Source organism: Myxocyprinus asiaticus, chromosome 35, assembly GCF_019703515.2.
Source record: "Myxocyprinus asiaticus isolate MX2 ecotype Aquarium Trade chromosome 35, UBuf_Myxa_2, whole genome shotgun sequence".
In the NCBI taxonomy this organism is placed as follows: domain Eukaryota; kingdom Metazoa; phylum Chordata; class Actinopteri; order Cypriniformes; family Catostomidae; genus Myxocyprinus; species Myxocyprinus asiaticus.
The window spans coordinates 34,776,316-34,800,897 of record NC_059378.1 but is presented as its reverse complement, the minus strand read 5'-3'; the positions used below and the strand labels follow the sequence as shown (position 1 = coordinate 34,800,897).

The following is a 24,582-nucleotide window of genomic DNA, read 5'->3' as shown; positions in this document are numbered from 1 at the left end:
ATTTATATTCTTTAACATATCCTACCTCTTCTTCAATACATTACATCACGTATACATAACTGTATATCTGTTTTAAAAAATATTCGAACAACATTATTGCTCTATTGTATATTTCTCTTTTTTCATCTGTTATATCTTATTTTTTATTTTTATGTCACTATGTGTATATATGTTTAAATGTACTGTATATGTTTGTATGTATGTATATACGGTTGCATTTGCACTGGAAGCTTCTGTCACCATGACAAATTCCTTGTGTGTATATTAAGCATACTTGGCAATAAAGCTCATTCTGATTCTGATTCAAGGCAAGCCAGTTCGGCGGCCATCTTTGAAACACTCCCAGGCAGGCTGGGCAGCTACTTTCTATGTAAATAAGCTTAATAAAAGTACAGCTCCTATCTACTTGAATGGGGAAAGAACAAAATCTCCAAAACATTTGGTCAAGATTATGATTAAAGAACATACTGTATTTAAAATCATTGGTATCATAAATTGTGCTTCTTTAGCTCAGGTCACGCTAAAAATGCAATTTTTTTCAGGCTGGTTTAGCTAATGTGCATGAGTGTTCTCGAGTTGACTGACAGGCGATGTCTGTATCTAAAAGGTGATTGGCTCTTTTCCCTGTAAGGCAGGACTTCCTTTTCTGCATCCGTTTGGTGTTGCAATTTCTCCCATTTATTTTGATACCAGTGGTCTGTCTCGGTTAAATAGTCTCATAGTACTTTGTCAGAGGGATGTACCATGTATTTTCTTTGTGCAGGTACCCCAGTAGTGACCAGGAGTATGAGACACCACGGGGTTACCATCATCCTGACAGTTACTATGATGATGATGAGCAGCCCCTTTATCATGATTCACACAGGTCGCCAAAGAGAAGACTGCTTCCTCCAACACCACAAGGCGAGTCTTTGGGTCCATATTTTTAAGTATTCAGTTTGTTCTGTGACAAAAAAGGCTCCATACATTATGATTAAACTTTCTTAATAATTTTAGAGGAAATTAATGAAGGTTATTATAGATAAAACTCTCTCTCATTCATACTAACATATATGCATAATTCCACAGGGAATCGGAGAACATCGTTCAATTTTGAGTGTCTACGCAGACAGAGCAGTCAAGATGATCTTCCTCACCAGCGTACTGCTCTTCCCTTACATCTCATGCAACACCAGGTATCATTCATTATGAAAATAGGGGAGGAATTATGTGGTATTAATACACAGCAGCTTATAGAGGATATTTAATATAATAATAATTAATATAAAAAAATATTTCCGACTCTCAAATCTGATTGGATGAGCCACATTCAAATTTGAAATGGTAAAATAGCCAATATACGGACACTTAATACCACACATTAATTGTAGGGCTATCAGTTGATTAAATAAATGATATGCCTATTAATTAATCAAATTAATTGCATATCAATATTTGCAGAGAAAGGCCCTCAAATAAAAATAATTCAATACATAATTATTAAATAATTTTGCAGATAGAGTTAATTAGACAAATTTTGTGAAGGTATAAATCTTTGATAGAAGTATATGTACAGTATATATGCTATAAAATCAGTGGACATGCTGTAATTAAAAGTTTGTCAAAATCTGCTGCCCTTTTCCAGTGGACTTTTTAATAAAAGGATCAAATGAGCAGATTCAATTCATACCTAGCTTTATTGGCAAGAAAAACTTAAGTGTACAATGCATTATAAGACACTGTACATACAGATATATAAAAAAAATTGAATTTGCTAAAGTTTAAAATCGCAAAACTATTATTTTCTCTGGCTGTCGTATATATATATATATATATATATATATATATATATATATATATACATACACTGGTGGCAAGAAGTTTGGAACAATGTACAAATTTTGCTCTTATGGAAAGAAATTGGTACTTTTATTCACCAAAGTGGCATTTAACTGATCACAATGTATAGTCAGGACATTAATAACGTGAAAAATGACTATTACAATTTAAAAAAAATGTAAACTACTTCTCATCAAAAAATCCTCCACGTGCAGCAATGACACCTTTGCAGATCCTTCGCATTCTAGCTGTCAGTCGGGCACCTTACAGTCTAGCTGATCTCACAAAAGCTCAATGGGGTTAAGATCCATAACACTCTTTTCCAATTATCTGTTGTCCAATGTCTGTGTTTCTTTGTCCACTCTAACCTTTTCTTTTAGTTTTTCTGTTTCAAAAGTGGCTTTTTCTTTGCAATTCTTCCCATAAGGCCTGCACCCCTGAGTCTTCTCTTTACTGTAGTACATTAAACTGGTGTTGAGTGGGTAGAATTCAATGAAGCTGTCAGCTGAAGACATGTAAGGCATCTATTTCTCAAACTAGAGACTCTGATGTACTTATCTTTTTGTTTAGTTGTACATCTGGCCCTCCACATCTCATTCTGTCCTTGTTAGAGCCAGTTGTCCTTTGTCTTTGAAGACTGTAGTGTACACCTTCGTATGAAATCTTCAGTTGGCAGTTTCAAGCACTGTATAGCCTTCATTCCTCAAAACAATGATTGACTGATGAGCTTCTAGAGAAAGCTGTGCTTTTTTGCCATTTTTGACCTAATATTGACCTGAAGACATGTCAGTCTATTGCATACTGTGGCAACTCAAAAACAAACACAAGGACAATGTTAAACTTCATTTAACGAACTAAATAGCTTTCAACTGTGCTTGATATAATGGCAAGTTATTTTCTAGTACCAAATTAGCAATTTAGCATGATTACTCAAGGATAAGGTGTTAAAGTGATGGCTGCTGGAAATGGGGCCTGTCTAGATTTGATCAAAAATGACTTTTTTCAAATAGTGATGGTGCTACATCAGTAATGTCCTGACTATACTTTGTGATCAGTTGAATGCCACTTTGGTGAATTAAAGTACCAATTTCCTTCCGAAACAGCAAAATCTGTACATTATTCCAAACTTTTGGCCATCAGTGTATATATTCATAAAAATTATAATTCAGGTATTTAAATACATTATTGTGGCAGACTAGTAATCCATTGATTAGACATTACAAAGAGCAGCTTTAGAAGGCAATATATTGTTTATTTCCATATCATTGAACATAAGCCAATCGTTGGCCTACAGTCGAGTCAGGACACGTCTTTGTACAATTGCATCAGACTTTGGTAGTGTTGCATCATAAACACTGCGTTTTAGGATGCTGTGTCAAGTTAAACGTAGTTTCAATCATGTCTCAAGACCCCTGCATTCGGAGTTGCATTTGGTCTGACTGTGACTCACAAAAACAAGGTGGTACTTTAAGCTTGAATTGCTCAGATGGTAGGAATATTCCTTATTACAGTCCTGGGCATTATTAAATGCATAAATTGTTTAACACTTTTTTTAAATTAACTGTACAAAATTATTGCGTTGAATCAACAGCACTATTGAATTTAATTCTAAATGAAGGGTGCTGTAGGTCTCTGTTACCTGACAAATATAACTGTATATCTAAAATATAACCTATATATTGTCTCTGTGACTTGCAGTTTATTACATTATTGTAAACATATGCCAGCATGTTAATAAATACAGTATATTATTACAATGACAGCTGTACTTTCTATTCCAGGTGATGGCAGTAGCAGGTCTAGACTCCAGCAGGGCTAACAGGCTTTCACCTACACGATCTACCAGATCATGGGCGTCACCTCCACCCACTCCTGCAAGTAAAGATCGAACGCCCTACTACACGCCACTCATCCGTGTAGACCGCCCTCTAAGGGACAGTGCCAGCAGCAGTCACTCCTCCATACGGAAAAGCTTGTGGTATACAGACGACCCTGAATACCAGCAGAGGAACTACTCACCCGTTCACCTGCAGGTCCCACCTGAGTTCAGACACCAGTACCACCAGAAGAGAGGCAGTGCAACCAGCCTGGTAGAGGCGGTAAGTGTGAGACTCCACTTGGGGTGAATCTCATTAAAACATGTCCAGCTCACATTTCAACACAAAATGTAAATAAATCATTCCATTGTTTTCTTGATAAATATCAAGTTGGTCACTTCGATGCTGCGTCAGTAGCTGTTGCTATGGGAGCTCTCAGTAGTGTCGTTCTCTGCAAGCCCCATAGAATCATATCAATTTCAGTTTGGCAGGTGCCGCTTGGCGCTACGCCCTATGCGAGCGTCATAGTGGTCATATAAGCTGGGTCACCACGGTAATCATCAGTTGGATCTGCACCCTTTCAGCGAGTGGATTATCTTTCTTCTCCCTGTGTGCTCAGATGGACAACATATTCTTTCAGTGTTTTCCACCATCTGAGCGATATATTCCTCTGTTTTACGGGAACGAGCACTATCTTTTATGCATGGGCCGAGCTCACAATGAAGTAGCGCTAGGTGAGACTGATTGTGTTCACTGTGAATGCATGAAACTCAAGACTCTTCACTTTCGTCTCACTTTCATTTTTAAAAGCCGAAGCCGGCTCCCCTGCTTTCCACTATATTCCTTCTGCGGCTTCCAAGGGAATGCATGAGGGAGGAGCGCGAGGTCGGGATGCAGACTATGGAGACTGAGGATTTTATGCCGACGAAGCTGTGCGTTCCTACTCCCCTCTATATAGAGAGCGCAGTCACTGGTTCAGTTTGCCCATGATGACTGGTGCCCCATTATTGGTGTGCATGGTTTGGCATGACTTGACTTTCTTATCGGCAAAATGAGTGGTGGGCTGCGGCCCATACTGGACTTGAGGCACTTGAATTGGACAATCAAGAAGTCTTCGTTCAAGATGGTGTCGTTGAGACAGAATTTTTTTTATGTCCACCCTCTGGACTGATATGTGTCAGTTGACCTGAAAGATGCATACTATCATGTACAAATTGCCCCTCACCACAGGCCATTCTTGAGATTCACCTTTGAGGGGACTGCGTTCCAGTTCAAAGTCCTACCCTTTGGGGACCTGTTGCTCACACATTTTAGGAATGAAACTCGACTCGGTAATCATGTTTGCACGTCTGACCGATGAACGCACTTAATCTATCCTCCCATGCTTGACATGTTTCAAGCTGGGGGGAAGCCCTACCACTGCGTACACTCCGGCGTTGGCTCAACTCAAGCATCCATCATCATGCTTGGCGACAAAGTCGCCTCCGCCTCCTAGTGACATGTTGCAAATGTCAGATGCAAAATGGTCACAATGGACACATCAAACAGAGGCCGGGGAGCCCTTTGCAATGGTCATCCGGGACCTGAACAGGTGTGCAAACTGCGTAGCATGTAAATCGCCTGGAACTGCTCACAGTCTTCTTGGCTCTAAAGGCCATTTGATCAAACATGGAAGGTTGTCACTTTCTAATCCGCACAGACAACACAGCAGTTGTGCCAATTATAAATTGCCACAGAGGAGTGCAGACACGCCCAGTGTTGAATCTGGTGTGCCAAATTCTCCTCTGGAGCTAGTCGTTTCTGCACGTCTTCAGTCACCCAAAACTGCGGAGTGGATTTACTCTATTTATTTATTTTTCGTTTAATACATCTGTACGGAGGTTTATGACATGTTAGAAGCACACTGAAATAACTTTACAGTGGAGCGGTAGTTAGGCGCAAATTTTGCCATGGAGAAAACACGAAACAGTGTTTCTTTTGTCAATGAGCAGGGAGGGAGTGGGGAGCGGGAAATGGACAACCCGGAGTGGATCTGGTGCGGAGTGATTATAGACTGCTTTAAGCACGGAGAAAAAATTGGTTTATATCATGATTCACTGTTGTTTTGCCTTGTGTTTTGCCCCTCTCATCTGTTTCCCCTGGACTACACTTCCCATAATTCCCTACCCTCATCACTGCCAGCTGTTCCCTCTTGTTCTCACCTGTGTTTCACTTCCTTGTTTACCCCTGTGTATATAATGCCCTGATTTCTACCCAGTCTTTGTGAGTTATTGTGTTTCTCCCCTGTTCATATGTACCTGTTCTCATCATGGATGTTTCATTTGTTTTATGTTTCTAGTTCCAAGTTCTGCCTTGTTCCTGTGTTTACCGATTTATTTTATACTTTGCTTATATTCTTTATTGAACTTCTTGCTGGATCTAGATCCAGCTCTCGTGACTTCCTTCCAAACGTTACAAGGGGCATGGTTAAAACTGACTAAACATTTTTTTGTCTATTTGTTTTAACCCTTTAAGCTCGGAAAACTAATAATTGTCAAAATATTAATAACTACAGTCTTGACCAACACAAAATAGGTATTGTTGGAAAGATTAGAAGCTCTACTTTTCACTGCATGAAGGCATTATAACCAAAACTGAATAAGTGCTTTGAAATTTGCAGACAAATCAGAAGTGTTCCATTTTTATAATTATTTGATTATTCAGTAATTTAATTGATCAAATAGCCATGTGTCATATGTTGTTGGAAAGCTCTCAGAGAGTAGAATACAACAAGTCTATTCGTTTTAATCACAGACAAAAATATAATGAGTAATAGCTAAGTATATGTCTTTGACAATTATGTTGGTGTTGCTTATATGCCACACTAAAAATAAACAGAACATAAAATAGAGGAGGTGATTATTTTTCAAACGAGCCCACACACAAGGCAATCAGATTTGACCTTTTTAAGCCTTTAATTTTGAGGATGCCACTGAAATAGGACATTTTTAAAAACACCCTCAGAGCTTAAAGGGTTAACTGCTGAGTGGTCTCACATATGTCAGCAGATAAGTGTCAGTCATATTAACGGAAAAGCAAGTTGCTACATTTTGATTAAAGATTAGGAGGACAGTTTATATATATATATAATATGCACGTTGAATATTTTATAATAAGACTAGTAACATCCAATAAGAAATACAAATTTAATGTCAATTTTTATTTCATGCCAACTTAAATTTTCTTTAAGTAAAATATAAACTCTTATTTCTTTCTTTAGATTATTTGGTGAAATACTGTAAACTGGACATGTTATACATGGTAAAAATAATGTATTGAGTATTTTTGTTTTGTTTTCCAGTAAAATGATTTAAACATTCTTAAAACATAAATTTTCTTATTATATTTTTTCTTGTTTTCAGAGAAACCTAACAAAATATAGTAATGTTTATGATTATCAGAATAATGTACAATTTGCCAATGTGGTAAGACAAAAAACATTATTCAAAGAAAAACAAGTTTGTTTTTTTTTACCCCATTGTAAGCATTAAAACTTAACTTAATTTGTTTAAGCTTAACAAATTTTGTTAAGATTTCTCTGAAAACAAGACTTATCATGGGCCATATTTTAAGACTGATACATCTAAATGGCAGTGCTATATGATACGTCATATGTGCAAAGTCATTAGCCATGGCCATGAAGTTTTGGTATTTTTATGCAAGCATGCGCTAAGTCTTAGGTTTTGTCAGTTGGCAAAATAGTCTGCACAAAACGTGAATGGGTTTGGTCAAATGGAATTCTGAGGTTCTTCTTCGTTTATTGTGCTGTCTGTGTCCTATTATATATTCCAATCCCTGTCAAGCAACGCTGATATAAGAATTTGGTAGTGTAAATGGGCTGTATGCAATAAATATGGACCATTTGAGTCTTATGTTCTTTTGCGCATAAAGTATTTCCTTGTTGTCAGGCATATTCCCTTATACATGGAAAATGTACATGCTCGTCAGGACTAATTGGATGTAGGCTCCGTTAAATTAAAAGAATGTAAATACAATTAATCAAATTTATCAATTGGCATACAAATCATGGCTAGTATTAAACGTGATCTATAGCTCTTTCATCTGCTGGTGGAATCCCCAAATTGTAAATGAAGGAACTGAGTTTAGACTTTGTGCGAGTATAGACGTGGGTCTCAGACGTCTTAGCGCAATTACCTTTTTTTTCAGGAAAATATCAAATTGTAATTTGCACCACTTCATTAACATGTAATACACCCACAGTTTGCGATAATGTGGCCTGCTGTGTCATTGAAGACAAAATCTAAGACTTTGTCATAATATTTTTTCTTTTCTCTGTGGGCAGGTCTTGATATCAGAAGGCTTGGGTCGATACGCCAAGGATCCGAAGTTCGTAGCAGCCACGAAGCACGAGATTGCGGATGCATGTGAGATGACCATCGATGAGATGGAGAGTGCCGCCAGCCACCTCCTGAATGGCGGCATTGCGCCAGGAGTCAATGGTGTTAACGTGTGTCCCATACTGGGTCACAGAGACTACGAGCTACATGATGTCTCGGCTAGCTATAGTGATGATGAACCAGAGCCAGAACTTCGACCGCGGTACGAGGAGGACCTGGCGGACGAAATGATATGCATTACCACTTTATAGCATCTGGTTAGCAGCTAACGCTAACATGACCATTTTAAAGCATCTGGTTAGCAGCTAACATGACGGCTAATGCTTACATGACCGCTTTATATCCTCTGGTTAGCAGCTAATGCTAACGTTACCACTTAATAACATCTAGGTGGTGGCTAACGCTAACATGACCACTTTAAAGCATCTAGTTAGCGACTAAGGCTAACGTGACCACTTTATAGCATCTGGTTAGCAGCTTACCCTAACAGATTAGCATGTTCTTCAAAAAACTGATCAATGAAACAAATATAAAGTATATTTACTGGCTTACTACCTAAAGAAGTGCCTTTACAACGGAACAGAAAGGCACCAAAAGTATGGACACGTTGGTCCCGACCACTCATTTCCTGTTCAGCCAGGAACTTGGCAGTCACAGCACCGGGGAGGAGATAATTTTGCGGCATTTAGTCATGTTTTTTTGACTGAATAGGAGGACCGCCAATAACTTGATGTCGAGCTCTGTCACTGCAGGAAATGGACCAATGAGCAGCGAGGGGAGGTACCCAGGGGCAGGCTGTTTCCAAGGTGATGACAATCAGAGTGAATATGTCATTACCTCAGTCACTTTATTAAGGGTTTTGCATATCAAGCACGTGCAAGCTCAATGCAAGCTCAGTATGGCATATCCCTCGACAAAGGCTTTAGTTTCAACTTATGACCCACACTTTATTTTAGTAACCTTAAGGTACAACTGCATATTTTAGAGAACAAACACTAATTATACAACACTGGTTTACAATAAAGATATCATGCAGAGTTGTGGTAAACTGGACACACTTTACAAGAGAATTTCAGCATTTTTGTTGAATGCACTAGCAGACAGGTTATTTTTTAATTTAGGATAACCTGTTTGATATTTCATAATATGCTGTAAATGACTTGTAATATATAAAGCAAAAGAAAAACTTTGTAAAGAGACATTATATATTTTGTAAGTGTGAACTGTACAAAAAAGTCAGCAATATTAATCCTAATTGATGTTATTGCATTTCAAAAAGAAGAAATTTGGTGTTATTTTAATAGGTTCTGTACTTTATTAAATTCTCTGCCTTTATTCTTTGCTCATATGCATTCTTTCTCGTTTGTGAAAAATAGAACAAAAAAGCCAATTTTATATGAGGTTATGTCTGTGACACACCCGCACAAGATATGCAAGTTGTTTCTTCAGTGTCTGCTTTCATAACCGTAACCAACGTAGTGTTCCATTAAAATCTATGGCATGCAGTATGGGTCACAAAAAGCTGACCTTTATGGAGATTTCAGTAGGGCTTACATAATTGTCTTAATTGTGTTTTTGTTTGTGTATTTTAAATGAGTGTTTTTTTTTTTTTTTTTTTTTTTTTTTTTTTGTGCATATTTTGTGCAGGGATGGTGCACAGGAGGGTGCAATGGTAAATGCTTTGTGCATTAACAATGCTGCTTAATTAGTCTGCAGTTAAACTGTACGACCCTCACCAGGAACATGCTGCCATTTGGAAAAGCCTGCTGCCATTGGCTGATCTATGAACAGCTGATCTTAGAATAGTGTACCTGCTCCCCAACTACTTCAAAGGGAAACCCAAAGCTAGTTTCAGATCAGCAATTAATTTCCAACAATATTATTGGGTGTTTTGTGCCCTTATGGGTACATATTTAAATATTCTTTTAGGTTTTATTATAACAGTGATGATGATGATAATGAAGAAGATTATGACAAAAAAAGTTTTGATTATTTGTGGAAGTTTTGGGTTGCTTGAAGAGTTATGTTCACATCATGCATTCTTATAGGTATTGTTCACACAAAGATGAAAATTCTGTAATTATTTACTTGCACCATGTTGTTCCAAACAGCTAGCAGAAGTTTTCAAGACTCTTCAACAGTTCATAGTGACCACATCTGTCAAGACCTAAAAAGTACAATAAAACATACAAGTACTTTACAAGTAGTCCATATGACTTCTAAAATCCATCTGATAAGTTCAGCCTGGTCTCATGAACATTACGTGACTGTGGCAAAATTTTTGCAAAACAAAATTACGTACCTCATTAAACGTTTGGCTGCTGTGGGGGGTGAAAACAGATGAATGTTTTATGGAAGTTTTAATGAGCAAAACGTATCTCCCTAACCTAAGACTTTAACCTAAACCTAACCAATAGGGATCTAAAAATCAAAGAAGAGGCAGACGAAACACATCCTTACCATTAACCTATGCCTAGTGTTCAAAATCAAAATGAGAAATGAAAAGCACATTTTCTAAAAGCAACCACATCATCTCATGTAACTTCTATGACACTTTTGTCTTGTGTGTCGCTTGCGTTCTTGACTGGTCTTGAACCGTGGACTTTGAAGTCCAAAGAATAACACTTCATCAGGTGAGCAACCGTGCAAGCTAATCACATTGGATTAAGTTTGTGAATGTAGGTGAGTCTGCAATACAAGCGTTAAAATGTATCATTTTTCAAATAATGTGTTATAGTAAAAGTGTTTCGATATCATAACATAGCAGTGTGTGAGTAATAGTGTGAAAACTAAGTGTTTATAAAGTCATAATCAGCCGCTGTAGTAGGGATTTGTGTGAAAGTGAATAAAATGCACAGTTGTTGTAGTGACGAAACATAGAACTTGGCACATAAAAGTCAGTTTGCAAAACTGTAGATATAATAATGTTCATTCTATAAGACTAGGTTGGATAATTTTGTGCGAGAAAAGGCTAAAATGTTAGTACATATTTACTGAAAATCTTCCCTTCCGGCGTAGCTCTGAAATTTATTTTTCCATTCCACATGTTAAAACTGGTGCCGCGCTCGGTTACGACACATATTTTTTAATCTGAATGCAGAAACAATGAGATTTCAGAATGTCAGGAAGATTATCAGTGAATAACGACTTCAATTTTGGTCTGTTCCTCACACAAAGCTATTGTTCAGCTTTCGTAGACTCAGAATATAAAGCATCACATAGACTAATTTTCATATGGAGTCATATTGACTACTTTTATGGTGTTTTGTCCTTTTAGGGCTTGACAGATGTGGTCACTATGAATGTTGTACTGAAAAGATCCATGTTAATATTCTTAGAAAAGTTTACTTTTTGTAAAAAAAAAAAAAAAAAAAATATTTTTTTAATTAAATTAAAAAAAAAAAAAAAAAAACAGCATATGGGTTTGGAATGACATGAAGGTGAGTAAATAATGATAGTATTTTCATTTTAGATTAATTATTCCTTTAAGACAGGGCAAGAAACTGGTTAAGCAATACTGATCCCCCTTTCCCCTCCTTTGTGCATTTGTATTTTCTCACTTCAGCTCTGGCATCTGCAGATACCTCTTTTAGTGCAAGGGAAACATATCAGCATTTGAATTGTCGTTTTTCGTGAGCGTTTTTGCTATTCATGTGTTGTAAATTCTGAGCCTTTTCCTTAGGGCTCAACACAGGATTACACAATTCAACTGACCTTTTGTCACTTACAACAGACTAATTAATGCTGAGCATTAAGGGTTAAAAAAAAAACTGTTTGAATGCAAAGGCCATTGCCTTGAAGTGTAAAGCTTCAGAAAAGGGATAGTTCACCCAGAAATTTAAATTCTGTCATCATTTAATCACCTTCATGATTTTTCAAAACTGTATAATTTTCTGTCTTTGTGGAACACAAAAGATATTAGACAGATTACTAGCCTCAGTCACTATTCACTTCCATTGCATCTGTTTTTCCAATACAATGAAAGTGAATGGTGACTGAGACTGCTTTGAATGACATGGAGAGCAAATGGTGACAGAATTTTCATTTTTGGTTGAACTATCCCTTTAAGTAAATGGGAAAAAGAGTTTGCTGAAATTATTGTTAATAAGTGTTGTTGATCTCATGTGTTTTGGAAGAGTACTATGCTTTTCAGTCAACCGAAAACTGTCATGAAACTTGTGGGTTCAACCACTGCGTGTGCACATCTGAAAGGGCTCTTTGAAATGTTCCATGCGAAAAAAATACATTTGTGTTCTGGTCTTCATATGTTGATTATACTGTATCTTGTAAACGGACCAATGCACATTCTTGGCACATTGTACTATTCGTAGCAATTACTGGTAAGGATAATAAAATATGCATTATTTTTAATAAAAACAAAATGTAAAAAAAATAAATTAAAAAAAATGAAAAAAAAAAAAACTTGTTAAACTAAAGATTTAACTTTTACCTCGTGTCAGGGACTACTGAAAAGAAAGAAAAAATTTGGTTCTTAATATACCAATGGGATTTTACTATTAGCACACTGCTGTTTGTCTTTGCACAATTTACTGTAACGTGCTATTTGTTTTCCCTGTTTTCTATTCATATTTTGTGTATTAAGGTGGGCGAACTTTGTACTTTTTCTGTGACTGTGCGTACGGTTTAGTGAAATATATATTTGTCATTTACATCTCACCTTTCAGTGCTGGGACTAACATATAAGGAGAACTGTGGAAAAAGGTGCACTCCTTTGTATTGTTAATGCTGACATGTTAACAAAAAATGGAAAGAAGTATTATACAAGTTTTCAGAGCCACATATGTTGATTATCACATTTTCATCTAGAGTTGTTGCTACTACTATTATATATTTTTTTCTTATTAATGCTGTAAGGGAAAATACGATTATATTGTAACATATGTACATGTAATGGAAAGATGCGTGGTAATGTTCTCCATTTGAAAGTCCTTATCTTTGCTCTGTTATGTTTTTTATTTCATGAAGGAAAAAGATTTTCTCTTCGTAGCAGATGACTTCTAATATCCCTCTAGGTTTTGTATTGATACATTTTTTTTTTTTTTTTTTTTTCTATTTATTTTGGCCTGGACTTGATTTTAATTAATATTGAACTTTTATTTTCTAATGATTAATAATGAATAAAATTATTGAATAAACAAAGAATTGTGTCACTTATCTGTATACAAAAACATTGTATTGCAAAAAATAACAGTAGTTTTACCAAGGAGAATTTTTAATTCTTTATAATTTATATGTCTTAATATATTACATAATATATTAAACTCAGATTTTAAAGATGGAAATTACATTAGTTTAGATTTTATGATATTATCACAATTAAGTGAGCATGGGGTAAATTGCTGGGTCATTTTGGGGCACGCACACATTCTTCATATCCACACCCCCGATATCAAGATTACGTTTATCAAAAATAATAAATAAATAAAACTTTAAAAAGAAAATGTAAAAATAATAAGAATAAGAAAGAAAGAAAGGAAGAAAGAATGAAAAACTTGTAACTGAAAAGAGAGCACTTTTATTTATGTTTCTTTTTCCTCATTTAAATTAATTTAGTTGTGTTCAAAATACTTTTGTCTCTAAATTGACTCCATACTAATATTTTTCTTCATGTTTCAAACAAAGCATTTCTTGGGAATATTGTTTTAATTGGTAATCAAATTAAAATTTTATTTTGCCCTAAACCACTTTAAATCTTGTTAGTCTTTTTAAATATCACTTTATGTAGCTAAAGCCATTTCTGTAATTATGTCATCCTCCAGGAAGTGACATCATTTTGGAGGGAAAACAACTGCACAAACTTTAGTAAGTATTAGCTGTGGATTCTGTTATATTTAGTGGTATTAATTGTTTTGTTTCTGGTCTATCCTTTTATTGAAATACTTGCTTAAATTACAAAAACAAGCATACTCTTGTTTATATATATATATATATATATATATATATATATATATATATATATAGTATAGATAGATAGATAGATAGATAGATAGATAGATATTGTGTGTATATATATATTGTGTGTATATACACTATATTGACAAAAGCATCTGCCTTTAGACGCATATGAACTTAAGTGACATCCCATTCTTAATCCATAGTGTTTAATATGACGTCGGCCCTATAACAGCGTCAACTCTTCTGGGAAGGCTTTCCACAAGGTTTAGGAGTGTGTTTATGGGAATTTTTGACCATTCTTCCAGAAGCGCATTTGTGAGGTCAGACACTGATGTTGGACGAGAAGGCCTGGCTCACAGTCTTCGCTCTAATTCATCCCAAAGGTGCTCTATCGGGTTGAGGTCAGGACTCTGTGCAGGCCAGTCAAGTTCTTCCACACCAAACTCGCTCATCCACGTCTTTATGGACCTTGCTTTGTGCACTGGTGCATAGTCATGTTGGAACAGGAAGGGGCCATCCCCAAACTGTTCCCACAAAGTTGGGAGCATGGAATTGTCCAAAATCTCTTGGTATGCTGAAGCATTCAGAGTTCCTTTCACTGGAACTAAGGGGCCAAGCCCAGCTCCTGAAAAACAACCCCACACCATAAACCCCCCTCCACCAAACTTCACAGTTGGCACTATGCAGTCAGACAAGTACCGTTCTCCTGGCAACCGCCAAACCCAGACTCGTCCATCAGATTGCCAGATGGAGAAGCGTGATTTGTCACTCCAGAGAACGCGTCTCCACTGCTCTAGAGTCCAGTGGCGGCGTGCTTTACACCACTGCATCCGACACTTTGCATTGCACTTGGTGATGTATGGCTTGGATGCAGCTGCTCGGCCATGGAAACCCATTCCATGAAGCTCTCTACGCACTGTTCTTGAGCTAATCTGAAGGCCACATGAACTTTGGAGGTCTGTAGCGATTGACTCTGCAGAAAGTTGGTGACCTCTGCGCACTATGTGCCTCAGCATCCGCTGACCCCGCTCTGTCATTTTACGTGGCCTACCACTTTGTGGCTGAGTTGCTGTCATTCCCAATCGCTTCCACTTTGTTATAATACCACTGACAGTTGACTGTGGAATATTTAGTAGCGAGGAAATTTCATGACTGGACTTGTTGCACAGGTGGCATCCTATCACAGTACCACGCTGGAATTCACTGAGCTCCTGAGAGCGGCCCATTCTTTCACAAATGTTTGTAGAAGCAGTCTGCATGCCTAGGTGCTTCATTTTATACACCTGTGTCCATGGAAGTGATTGGAACACCTGAATTCAATTATTTGGATGGGTGAGCGAATACTTTTGGCAATATAGTGTATATCCAGCTACTAAGCAAAGACTTTACTGATTTACACATAGGTACTAATAAGCTGGTCCCAGTAGATGTGTGGTTAATTATGTATTTAACTGAAAAGTAGAATGAAATATTTAATCTGATTACATTTCAAGACTTGGCTCTGGATTCTATAAAAATATCAGTAGATCTAACCAACCAACAAAAACTCACATTGAATTTTAGCTGAGGGGCACTTTTCTGTAGCAGACTGTGGTGAATATAAAGTCACTCTGGGCTGATTTTGTTGATCATTTGGGACACGGTAGTCTGAACCTCAGATTCATCGGCCTCTGAAGGCCAAGTGTCCTTTCCACACAGTAGAAGTGGTACTGCATACTTCCGGAACTGGAAATAAAGACATGATTTCAAATATATGTGTCTTTGAAAAAGAACATTTAAAATAGCTCAAATTACATTTTTAATAACAATTTATAAATGATATTTCTTCATAAGTTTGCTTGTCTTGACCAAACATACAAACATACATAAGCACACGAGCTTATGGGTATCCCACACAACTGCAATTTTTTACTTGATAATTTTGAATTATTAGTACTCGAAGCCAAATTTTAAAGAAGGTATATACATGTATTTGAGTTATGATTCCAAAATGTGACATTTCAAGTACTGTTTGATTAGGACCACTTGATTGTTTTTATTAATGACAACTTTACGGTTTAAAGAGTAATGGTAACTTAATTCAAACCAGTACGAATTTTTAAAAATAAAGCTTAACTTGAGTCACTAATTTATTTGATTTATTTTTTAGATATCTATTAGTATTTACAGTGTGACTTTACCCCAATAAAGGATGCCGTTTAAGGCGTTTACACGACCACACTCATTATCGGCTTGATGAGCATAATTGGTGTAATAACGTGTAAACGCACTAAATTTTTCACACCAAAACTGATTACGGTACACTAAGTTCAATTTTTAAATTTTTTATATTCACTGAAAACAATTCAAAAACTTGAATAAATTGTTTGATCCAAATAATTAAAATATTAACCTAGTCTCCACGTAAAAATAGAACATATCGTCAATATTTCACACTTGGGTGTGAACAGGTTCTATCATATGCATTGTTTCATATCAAAATCTTGTAATGTTTTTCATGCTGTAAAGACTTTGAATAGGCCTTTATGATGCTAAACTAGGCAGATCATACCTATGCAGATAATTTTCTGGTTAGAAACTTTTACCCAACTATGATTTTTACTAAATAGCTATCTATTTCACTGTAAGCTAATCATGTCACTCACCTGTTTATTCATGTAAATATAGATCATGAGGTTGTAGACAGTGCTACTTTTGGCCATGTATATAAGTTTCACCTACACAAGAGCGTTCAACTGTACATCAGGTTTGAAGACGATTGTTAGAGCCAGTGTGGCATAGGGCAGCCAGCTCACGAGAAAAGCCAACACCATCATCATCACCACCATCCACCCCACCTTAGCCTCTGCTCTTGCGGCTGCCCCTCCACCCACTTTAGCTACCTGAAAGAGATCAGGCATTCAGACAGTCAAATAACTTTCTAGAACAGTTTGGTGAAACTTTTTTGGCCAAGATGGGTCACGTATCGTTTCAAATGACACTTTCATATAGAAAGGAGACTGCTTGGAACTGAATTGCGCAAAATATTTTAAAATCCAAAATTGCTTGTTTTTTTGGTATTGTGTGTAATTACATGTGGACTTAAAGTCCCTGTGAAGTGCCTTGACACACACACACACACACACATAACCCTTTCCACCATACTGCTCATATCAGAGCCGCTTACAGGAAAACTTCAGAAGCGATCTCAATACCAGCCAGCTTTTTCAAAGACTTGAGAACCAAATGATGATCTAACTAACAATTTACGTGACCGACGTAGTCACTATGAACTGTTTTTATGGAAAAGAGCTACATAGATTCCACAGAAATTCTCCTTTTGTGTTCCACAGACAAAATAGCAGCAAACAGGTTTGGAATGACTTGAGGGTGAATAGATAATGCAATAATTTTTGTTTTTGGCTGAAATATTCCTTTAAACATAATGAATAAACAAAACATATTCAAACATGAGTCTTCACATCTCAAACTAGACTTCACATTTCACCTAAAAAATATTAAAATACTAAACATTTAAATATGACAATGTCCTACTGTATAGGGCAGCCATGAATATGAGACCATAATGATGGCAAACGGGACATAGAAACACAGAGAGAAATAACAGATGATGTAAGACATGTTTTTGAGGTCTCTGCTTTGCCAGTCAGGTCCGCAGGATGTGCCAACCCCCTCCAGCTGGTAACTGCCCCAGCCAAATAGAGGTGGCACATTCCAGATCAGAGACCACAGCCAAGATAACGCCACCCTGCCTGCGGCATGCTTGGTCTGGAATTTGATGATGTCCAGAGGCTTGCACACTACAAACAGCCGTTCCACAGCAATCAGGGCCATTGTGCATAATGCCGTTATACCTGTAGGGTCAAGAGAGATTCAATTGAGGCAACAGAGTAAATTGAATATTGAAAATTTGATTTATGTTAATGACTGTTCATTCCATTTAAATTTCAAGTTCCAGTGTTTACGTTCTGGTAATTAGATGAAAAATGTAAGTAACTTAAGCTATTTACAATTTAAATAACTGTTAAGGCTAGGGAAAACGTTGTTTTTCCATATGCTGTTACATCTCGTGTATGGTCGACAGTGTTGGGTAAGTTACTCAAAAAAAGTTATTTACTACAAATTACTATTACTTATCTAAAGTTGCAATCAGACTACAGACTTACTGATTACTTCATTGAAAAGTAATCACATTAATAATTACTTTTAAAAACACCACAGAAAATCTTTTGTTTTTCCATTCAATCAATTAAAAATAATGCGCTTTTTTTGAGCTGCGACAAAACGCAAACTGTTTACATATTAACGGAATTCATGTTTTCAATGTATTTTACAAAAATTATTTAATTTTAGAAATATCTGTAACCTTAGAAGTGTACTTAAAAGTAATTAACTTAATTGAAAGTCAGTAACTGTAATATGATTACAAGAATTTTAAATGTAATGTGCAACAATATACTTTTCTGCTGTAATTAATTATTGTCATATACTGTATGGGGTGTTCCCTAGCGTCCATTAAAGGGCGCTAGGTTTCTTGCGTGTCTTGTAATTTGAAGTTCTGCCCTTGTTTACGGTTTCCCTTGTTGATTTGTCCCAGGTGTGTCTTGTTTCTAGTCTTGTTAACCTTGTTAGTTTCTGTGTATACTGTATAATGCCCTCATGTTCTCTGTGTCCTTGTAAGGCTGTTGTGTTGGAGTGTTCTGTTTTCTAGTTTCTTGAGTTTGTTTGCTTTTTACTAAAGCTGCACTTATTTCCGCATCTCACTTCTCAAGGCTCCATCATTACAATTAATTTGTAATTAGGTTACATCCAACATTGATGGTCGAGCACTCAGCTTTTCAAAGTATCTTTTGACTATGAGCCTTTACGGATACGTTCAACGCATGCGCACAATTTCTGCATTGTGATTCTCTTTAGTAGTCAATGCCAGGTGCAAGCAGAGATGACGTACACAGACGTGGACTGTCTTCTATTAAAAAAAAAAAAAAGGGCTATACGCAGACAGTATGCGCATACTGTCCTGATGACTACATTTGTGTAATTTGTACTGTGTGCGAGACGTAGCTGCATGCAGAAAACCTAAGTATACTTTGTCATTTAGATTCACTCATGTATGATATTGTTCATTTAAAATGTAGCCATGTTACAATTTTATCAAGTTCTCATTATGACACACCCATTATGTTTAATTTCCACCCCAATGTTATACATAATATTGGCACATTTCCCCCTTGGACACTTTAAACCTTGAAAATTTCCGAACGAACTACATTTTTACATCTGATCAAAATGTGAGTGGTGCTTGCTCAGTGTTGTAGTGTCTGAAGAGGTGGGCATATTGTAAATTTATGAAAGACCCAACCCCTTTGTTGGGTCTTTACTAATACACAACCGACAGCAGTAAAAGTCACACACACAAAAAAATGTTTTACGTTTAGCAGGGAAATAAATTTACTATGCAAATTATGGTTACTCAAGGGATGCTTGTGCATCAGATGCTTGAAATGTCCCGCCCCAAACTGAAACGGAAATTATTATTGGTTAGCAAATATCCAATCGCGTATGAAATTAACGTTCTGTTTGGTGGATCAGTTTAGTTGGACTGTCTGTCTTGCCAGTGCCATCAGTTGCGCTCCGCAGCTCTGTGCGTGTTTAGAGAGAATCCGTACACTTTAAAAAATACACACATATATATATATATATATATATATATATATATATATATATATACACACAGGGTTGGGAGGGTTACTTTTTAAATGTATTCCACTACAGATTACAGAATACATGCTGTAAAATGTAATTTGTAACGTATTTCGTTAGATTACTCAAGGTCAGTAATGTATTCTAAATACTTTGGATTACTTCTTCAGCACTGGTAGATTTTTTCACTTGTTTTGACTATAAAAACTCTGCCAGTACAGTAACAAAATACACATGTTAAAAATACATTCTCTGAAAAACCTAAATATCTTATGCAGTGTTGTTTCTAAAACAAGATTAATCAAATTGATCTTGTTTTAAGGATTTTTTTAGATATTTTTACAGGAAGAAAATACAAAAATTATTATTAAGAATTCAATGTTTGCCCTAATATCAATGGTCTTACTAGAAAAAAGAAATTATGATCCAACGTGAATTTTCTTGATAAAAAAATATGATTGTGCCTGGTAACGTGCATGTAAAATGGCTAGAAATATCATTTTAGCTTAGCGTAAAGCTGACAATTTACACAAGGTTTATTTCTATTTCTTCTGCTCCAAACTTCAAACTTACTTCTCTGTCTGCTCATATGAATGTAACACATCATGCACTTTGGATTATATGTATACATTTTTCCATCTGAAAGGACTAAATATTAAATGAAACAAATGACAATAAAATGCAAAGTAATCTCTTCAGTAATCAAAATAAATTTTGAATGTAACTGTATTCTAATTACCAATGATTTAAATTGTAACTGTAGTGGAATACATTTTAAATACGTAATCCCGTTACATGTATTTTTTACTCCCCAACCCTATATACAATTCACTCAACGGTGCTGCGGCATCGTGTTAGTAGACTGAAAAAGTTCCGGGTCAAAAGACTACTCGTTGTTCTGCCGTCCATACGTATCATCACTTATTTCAGGTGGGCATATGCAAAATCCTAAGAAACATTGGTGGGCATACGCCGTATACTATGGTGCTTGCCATTGCATAACTTGCCTTCACAATGCTAGGGTGTTGTAGATGGTTGCCAGGGTGTTCTGACAGGTTTTTAGCACATTGTTATGCAGTATTGCTAGGATGTTGTATGTGGTAGGGCATTTATTAATTGCTGATTGATAGGTGGTTGCTTCCTAGCTGAAGTTAAAAGCTTTAGTTTAATCTTCCCCAAGTCACTTTGATTATCTGGTCTCTAAACATGGCTTGTATTTCTCCCTCCATTTAAGTCTGTGGAATTTTTACAGCCATATTTTGTCTTTCATGTGAACATTTTAAGTCTGATTGCTTAGAAAATAGCACACCTCTTCTCAACAAGACACAGTTTGAAGTACCATTCATGTTTGTAGCATAAACAGTGTGAGATGGGTTTGCAAAGTTTGATACTTAGGGTTAGGGATTTCAGCAAACCCTAAGCCACCAGTAAAAGCAATAGTAATTGATGCTTTCCTTAGAGCACTATTAATAAAATACTGTATAAAATTATTCTATTTAGGCTTAGTTTCTTCCAGTCAGACTAAAGTTAAATGTGTTATTAAATCTGAAAAAGCCATATCGTTTTAAATCTTGTTTGTGAGAGTCCTAGAGGCCCAGCAGGGGTGCACATTCCATAATACAGTCTAAAAATTTTCTTTTGTGTTGGAATAAACTCAGCCTAGACTTACCAAATAAAGCAACACAGAATCCCTCCATAACACATCCGACCCATCCCATGATGTAGTAGCCCATGGCATTGGTCACCACAGATGGTAGACTTCCTGTAAGAGTAGTACCTAGGTCAGCCACGGCAAGGTTCACCAGGGCAAAATTCAGAGGCTGCTGCAGCTGTTTATGCCAGAGGGTGACGACAATAACCGTAGAGTTGAGCATGACAGCTGTGATGGAGAAGAAGGCCATGAGGACGGATAGCATGATGAATACTGCCCGTGGCAGGGGCACCTTTGACTCAGGGTCATGGAGGGATGAGCCATTCAGGAATTCAGGGAAAGAGGCCATCTCTCTGAATTTTATATAAAACCAATCGAACAAAAGGAGTAACCTGGATGAAAAGAAAAGAAGTTCCTCTAAAATTTTGTTTTGTCTTCTGTAGTTTTAGTAGTGTTTGTATATTAGTTGTGTCATTCTAGTTCGTTAAACATGTACCTTAGTTTCATGCGTCCTTAAGGAGGTGACAGACACACACACAAAAAAAGAGTTCTTATTTAGATTAGGTGCTGTAAGACTCTCAGATCCGGACTTAAGACACAATAAGTCCTCAAGGCGTGATCTCTGATCCAACACTTTCTCTGATTGCAGTAGAGGTATGACATGAAAGACTGAATAAAGTGTTGTTCGGATTTCATTAAACCACAAAGTATTCTCTTTTCTATCTGGTTTTTGTCAAACAATAATGTATTAAAGACATTATTGTAAAATTAAATTTGGAGTTTTGTGGCTTTTAGTCCAAGAGTGTTAGCATTGAGGCCATCTACTGTACATGCTAGTGTACTCCTAAAGGTTGACCTAAACTTTCAGTAGCTTGACAAAAGTAACTTTTAGTAAAATAACCTTATTTTCTGGGAAAATTGAATAAAAATATTGATGACTCGTCATGCACTCACAGGTATATCCAAAGTTTTTGCACAATCAAATGCTCTCTAGAATGCAAATACCCCAACCCCCTAATAATAGGGATGAACCAATATGGAATTTCTGGGCTGACACAGATAACAAATAATTCACAGCTCATTGTGGCGATAACCGATAATTTTACTTTTTACGTTTTTAACCTTTTACCTGAAGCTGCTATAGGTAGCTAATTATTGAAAAAATAATAACTTAAAACAAATTTTTGGTTGTTTAAAAGCTTGAAATTTGGACTTCACAATCTGACCAACTTCTAACTTCTGCTATTTAAGGTTTTACAATGCTCATCTGTGACAGTTCTTTTATAATTCAAAAATACGACAAGTTAATCATAATGCATTAAAACCAAATGTCAGTATGATGCATAGAGATTTCCTTAAAACAATCTGAGCTCACATACAGTAGATGTGTTTGTGTTCATGCATATGTAACAGATTTTGTAAGGGATTCTTTTGATCAGCTGTGAAGCGTGACCTCTCAACGCCTTAAGTGCCAGATTATATTCTGCCTATATTTGACCCCCTAAGAATTTTACCGTCCATTAAGACAAGACTGAGATTACTGTGTGTTTGGTGCCCTGCATTAAAATAGACATTTGAGAACTTCAGCACAGACTAAACAGCTTTGCTTCAGGAGCTGTTAAAACTATTACTTCTGTCCCTGAAAGACCCATAATGTCTTAATCTTGTTGATGACTTTGTCATTCATATTAAAGAAGCACCCTGTAAGCACCATGCATTTAAGGCATGTATCAAATGTATCAAACCACATAAATGTAACAAAACAATAGATATACTGTACTGTTCAAAATGAATACAATAATATTCTGGTTGTCATGTGTTAGTGGAACATGTTCATAGTTAATATGCTGAACTACACCTACTCTGCTATGAACCAGTATGAACTTGAGGGGAACTGAATTCAAACAGCCATTAAAACCACTTTGGGAGGAGTTGGTTAAATGTCATTGCAAAAATGGCTAAGAAAAGTAAAGTTAGGTCTAGCATCATTTGTTTGAAATTGCCATATGATTTGATATTTTGTAATAAAATGCAATGATATTTTGACATTTTTAGTGTGACTTGAGTGTCCGAATACTTTGGGAGCCAATGCACTTTATACAGTATCTGAAAAGATATAAAAATGTATATTTTGCTAACAATTTGTTTATATTCAGTTACTAACATTTTCTCCTCATTGTAAAACTTAGGTTGTGTAACAAGGGACTCTGCCTTTACATTAAATGGAAGCCATTAGACTGGCATGTTGACTATTTTGCCCCTATTTTGTGAAACAAATATGACAGATGAAATATACTCTGCAAATGAAAAGTGCTTGACACACTATTTGGGGTTCCTCAGGTGCCACATTGGAGGAACCTTCTTTTGAAGCTATCTAAAATATCCTATTGTACAATCAAGGAACATAAATACATATATTTTATATATTTAGCGCAAACTTTCCCATACGATGAGGTTACTGGAGGAACCATAGACAGAATTCTTGCAGATGCCTAGACAACATGATCACACAGGAAATCGACATGTAGTTTCTGAATGTCCTCCCATTAGACATCTCTGCATCAGTTAAAATGTGTTCATCTCTTCCTGTGGCGCTAAGGAGAGCGCGTTACATGAGCAACCTCTGAGGTACGGGTTCTGATCCCATGGAAACCATGAAATAAACATGTTCACATAACAATGGTGAGTGTGATTCAGAGGTCAAATTTTTTCTCTAAAGTCACATTTTTACTCAATTGGTGGCTAGGTTTGGGGTTTCGGTTAGGGTGTAATGTTAATAAAATATGCATTCCTTTTGCCTTTATTGCATTATTTACAACTAAAGATAACTCGCTTTACAACTATCTTTTGGTGCCACTCCGTGGACATTTCATTACAAAACTGGAGCTCCCACATGACCAGCTTCAGCCACTGGGGCAGTGTTTCAAATTTCGGTAAGCAAAAACCGATTTCAGGAGCAGAACTTTCGTCTTACTGTCACCTCATTCACAATGAGAAGTTTAGGAATCTGACAAACCCCAAATTGTGTCTCAAATATCAGTGTACTCTACTCTTCTATAGAAATCCCTTCTCAATTCTAAAAGCGAAAAAGAGAGGAACAGAAAAAGTGCTGTTCTGTTATGCAGCATAAATTGTATTGAACTTCTTGACTTGTTAAAAGTAGAAGTTTATATATGGCACTTGAGTTAGGAGTATTTTTAGTAGCACTGCAGCAGTACAGTATTGCAAGCACTGTTCTTCATCATCAGTTGCTGCTGTTTCCAGCTGAGTCTGTGTGATA

At 36.4% G+C, this 24,582-nt stretch overlaps 2 protein-coding genes across 2 annotated transcripts in view; one reads left to right on the top strand and one right to left on the bottom strand.

Moving 5' to 3' along the window:
• Positions 1-8,283, top strand: part of LOC127426069 (voltage-dependent L-type calcium channel subunit alpha-1D-like) — an 88,991-nt gene extending 80,708 nt beyond the window's left edge. Inside the window, exons 40-43 of the mRNA XM_051672553.1 lie at positions 764-903; positions 1,069-1,175; positions 3,600-3,917; positions 7,978-8,283. Coding sequence (XP_051528513.1) covers positions 764-903; positions 1,069-1,175; positions 3,600-3,917; positions 7,978-8,283 — 871 coding nt within the window. The remainder of the gene's footprint in view (positions 1-763; positions 904-1,068; positions 1,176-3,599; positions 3,918-7,977) is intronic.
• Positions 1-24,582, bottom strand: part of LOC127426102 (parapinopsin-like) — a 44,723-nt gene that overhangs the window by 17,726 nt on the left and 2,415 nt on the right. The window contains exons 4-9 of the mRNA XM_051672626.1: positions 21,799-21,814; positions 21,321-21,694; positions 17,483-17,802; positions 16,670-16,830; positions 15,500-15,673; positions 10,121-10,199 (exon numbers count right to left, since the gene is read on the bottom strand). Coding sequence (XP_051528586.1) covers positions 15,577-15,673; positions 16,670-16,830; positions 17,483-17,802; positions 21,321-21,694; positions 21,799-21,809 — 963 coding nt within the window. The 5' untranslated portion in view covers positions 21,810-21,814 and the 3' untranslated portion in view covers positions 10,121-10,199; positions 15,500-15,576. The remainder of the gene's footprint in view (positions 1-10,120; positions 10,200-15,499; positions 15,674-16,669; positions 16,831-17,482; positions 17,803-21,320; positions 21,695-21,798; positions 21,815-24,582) is intronic.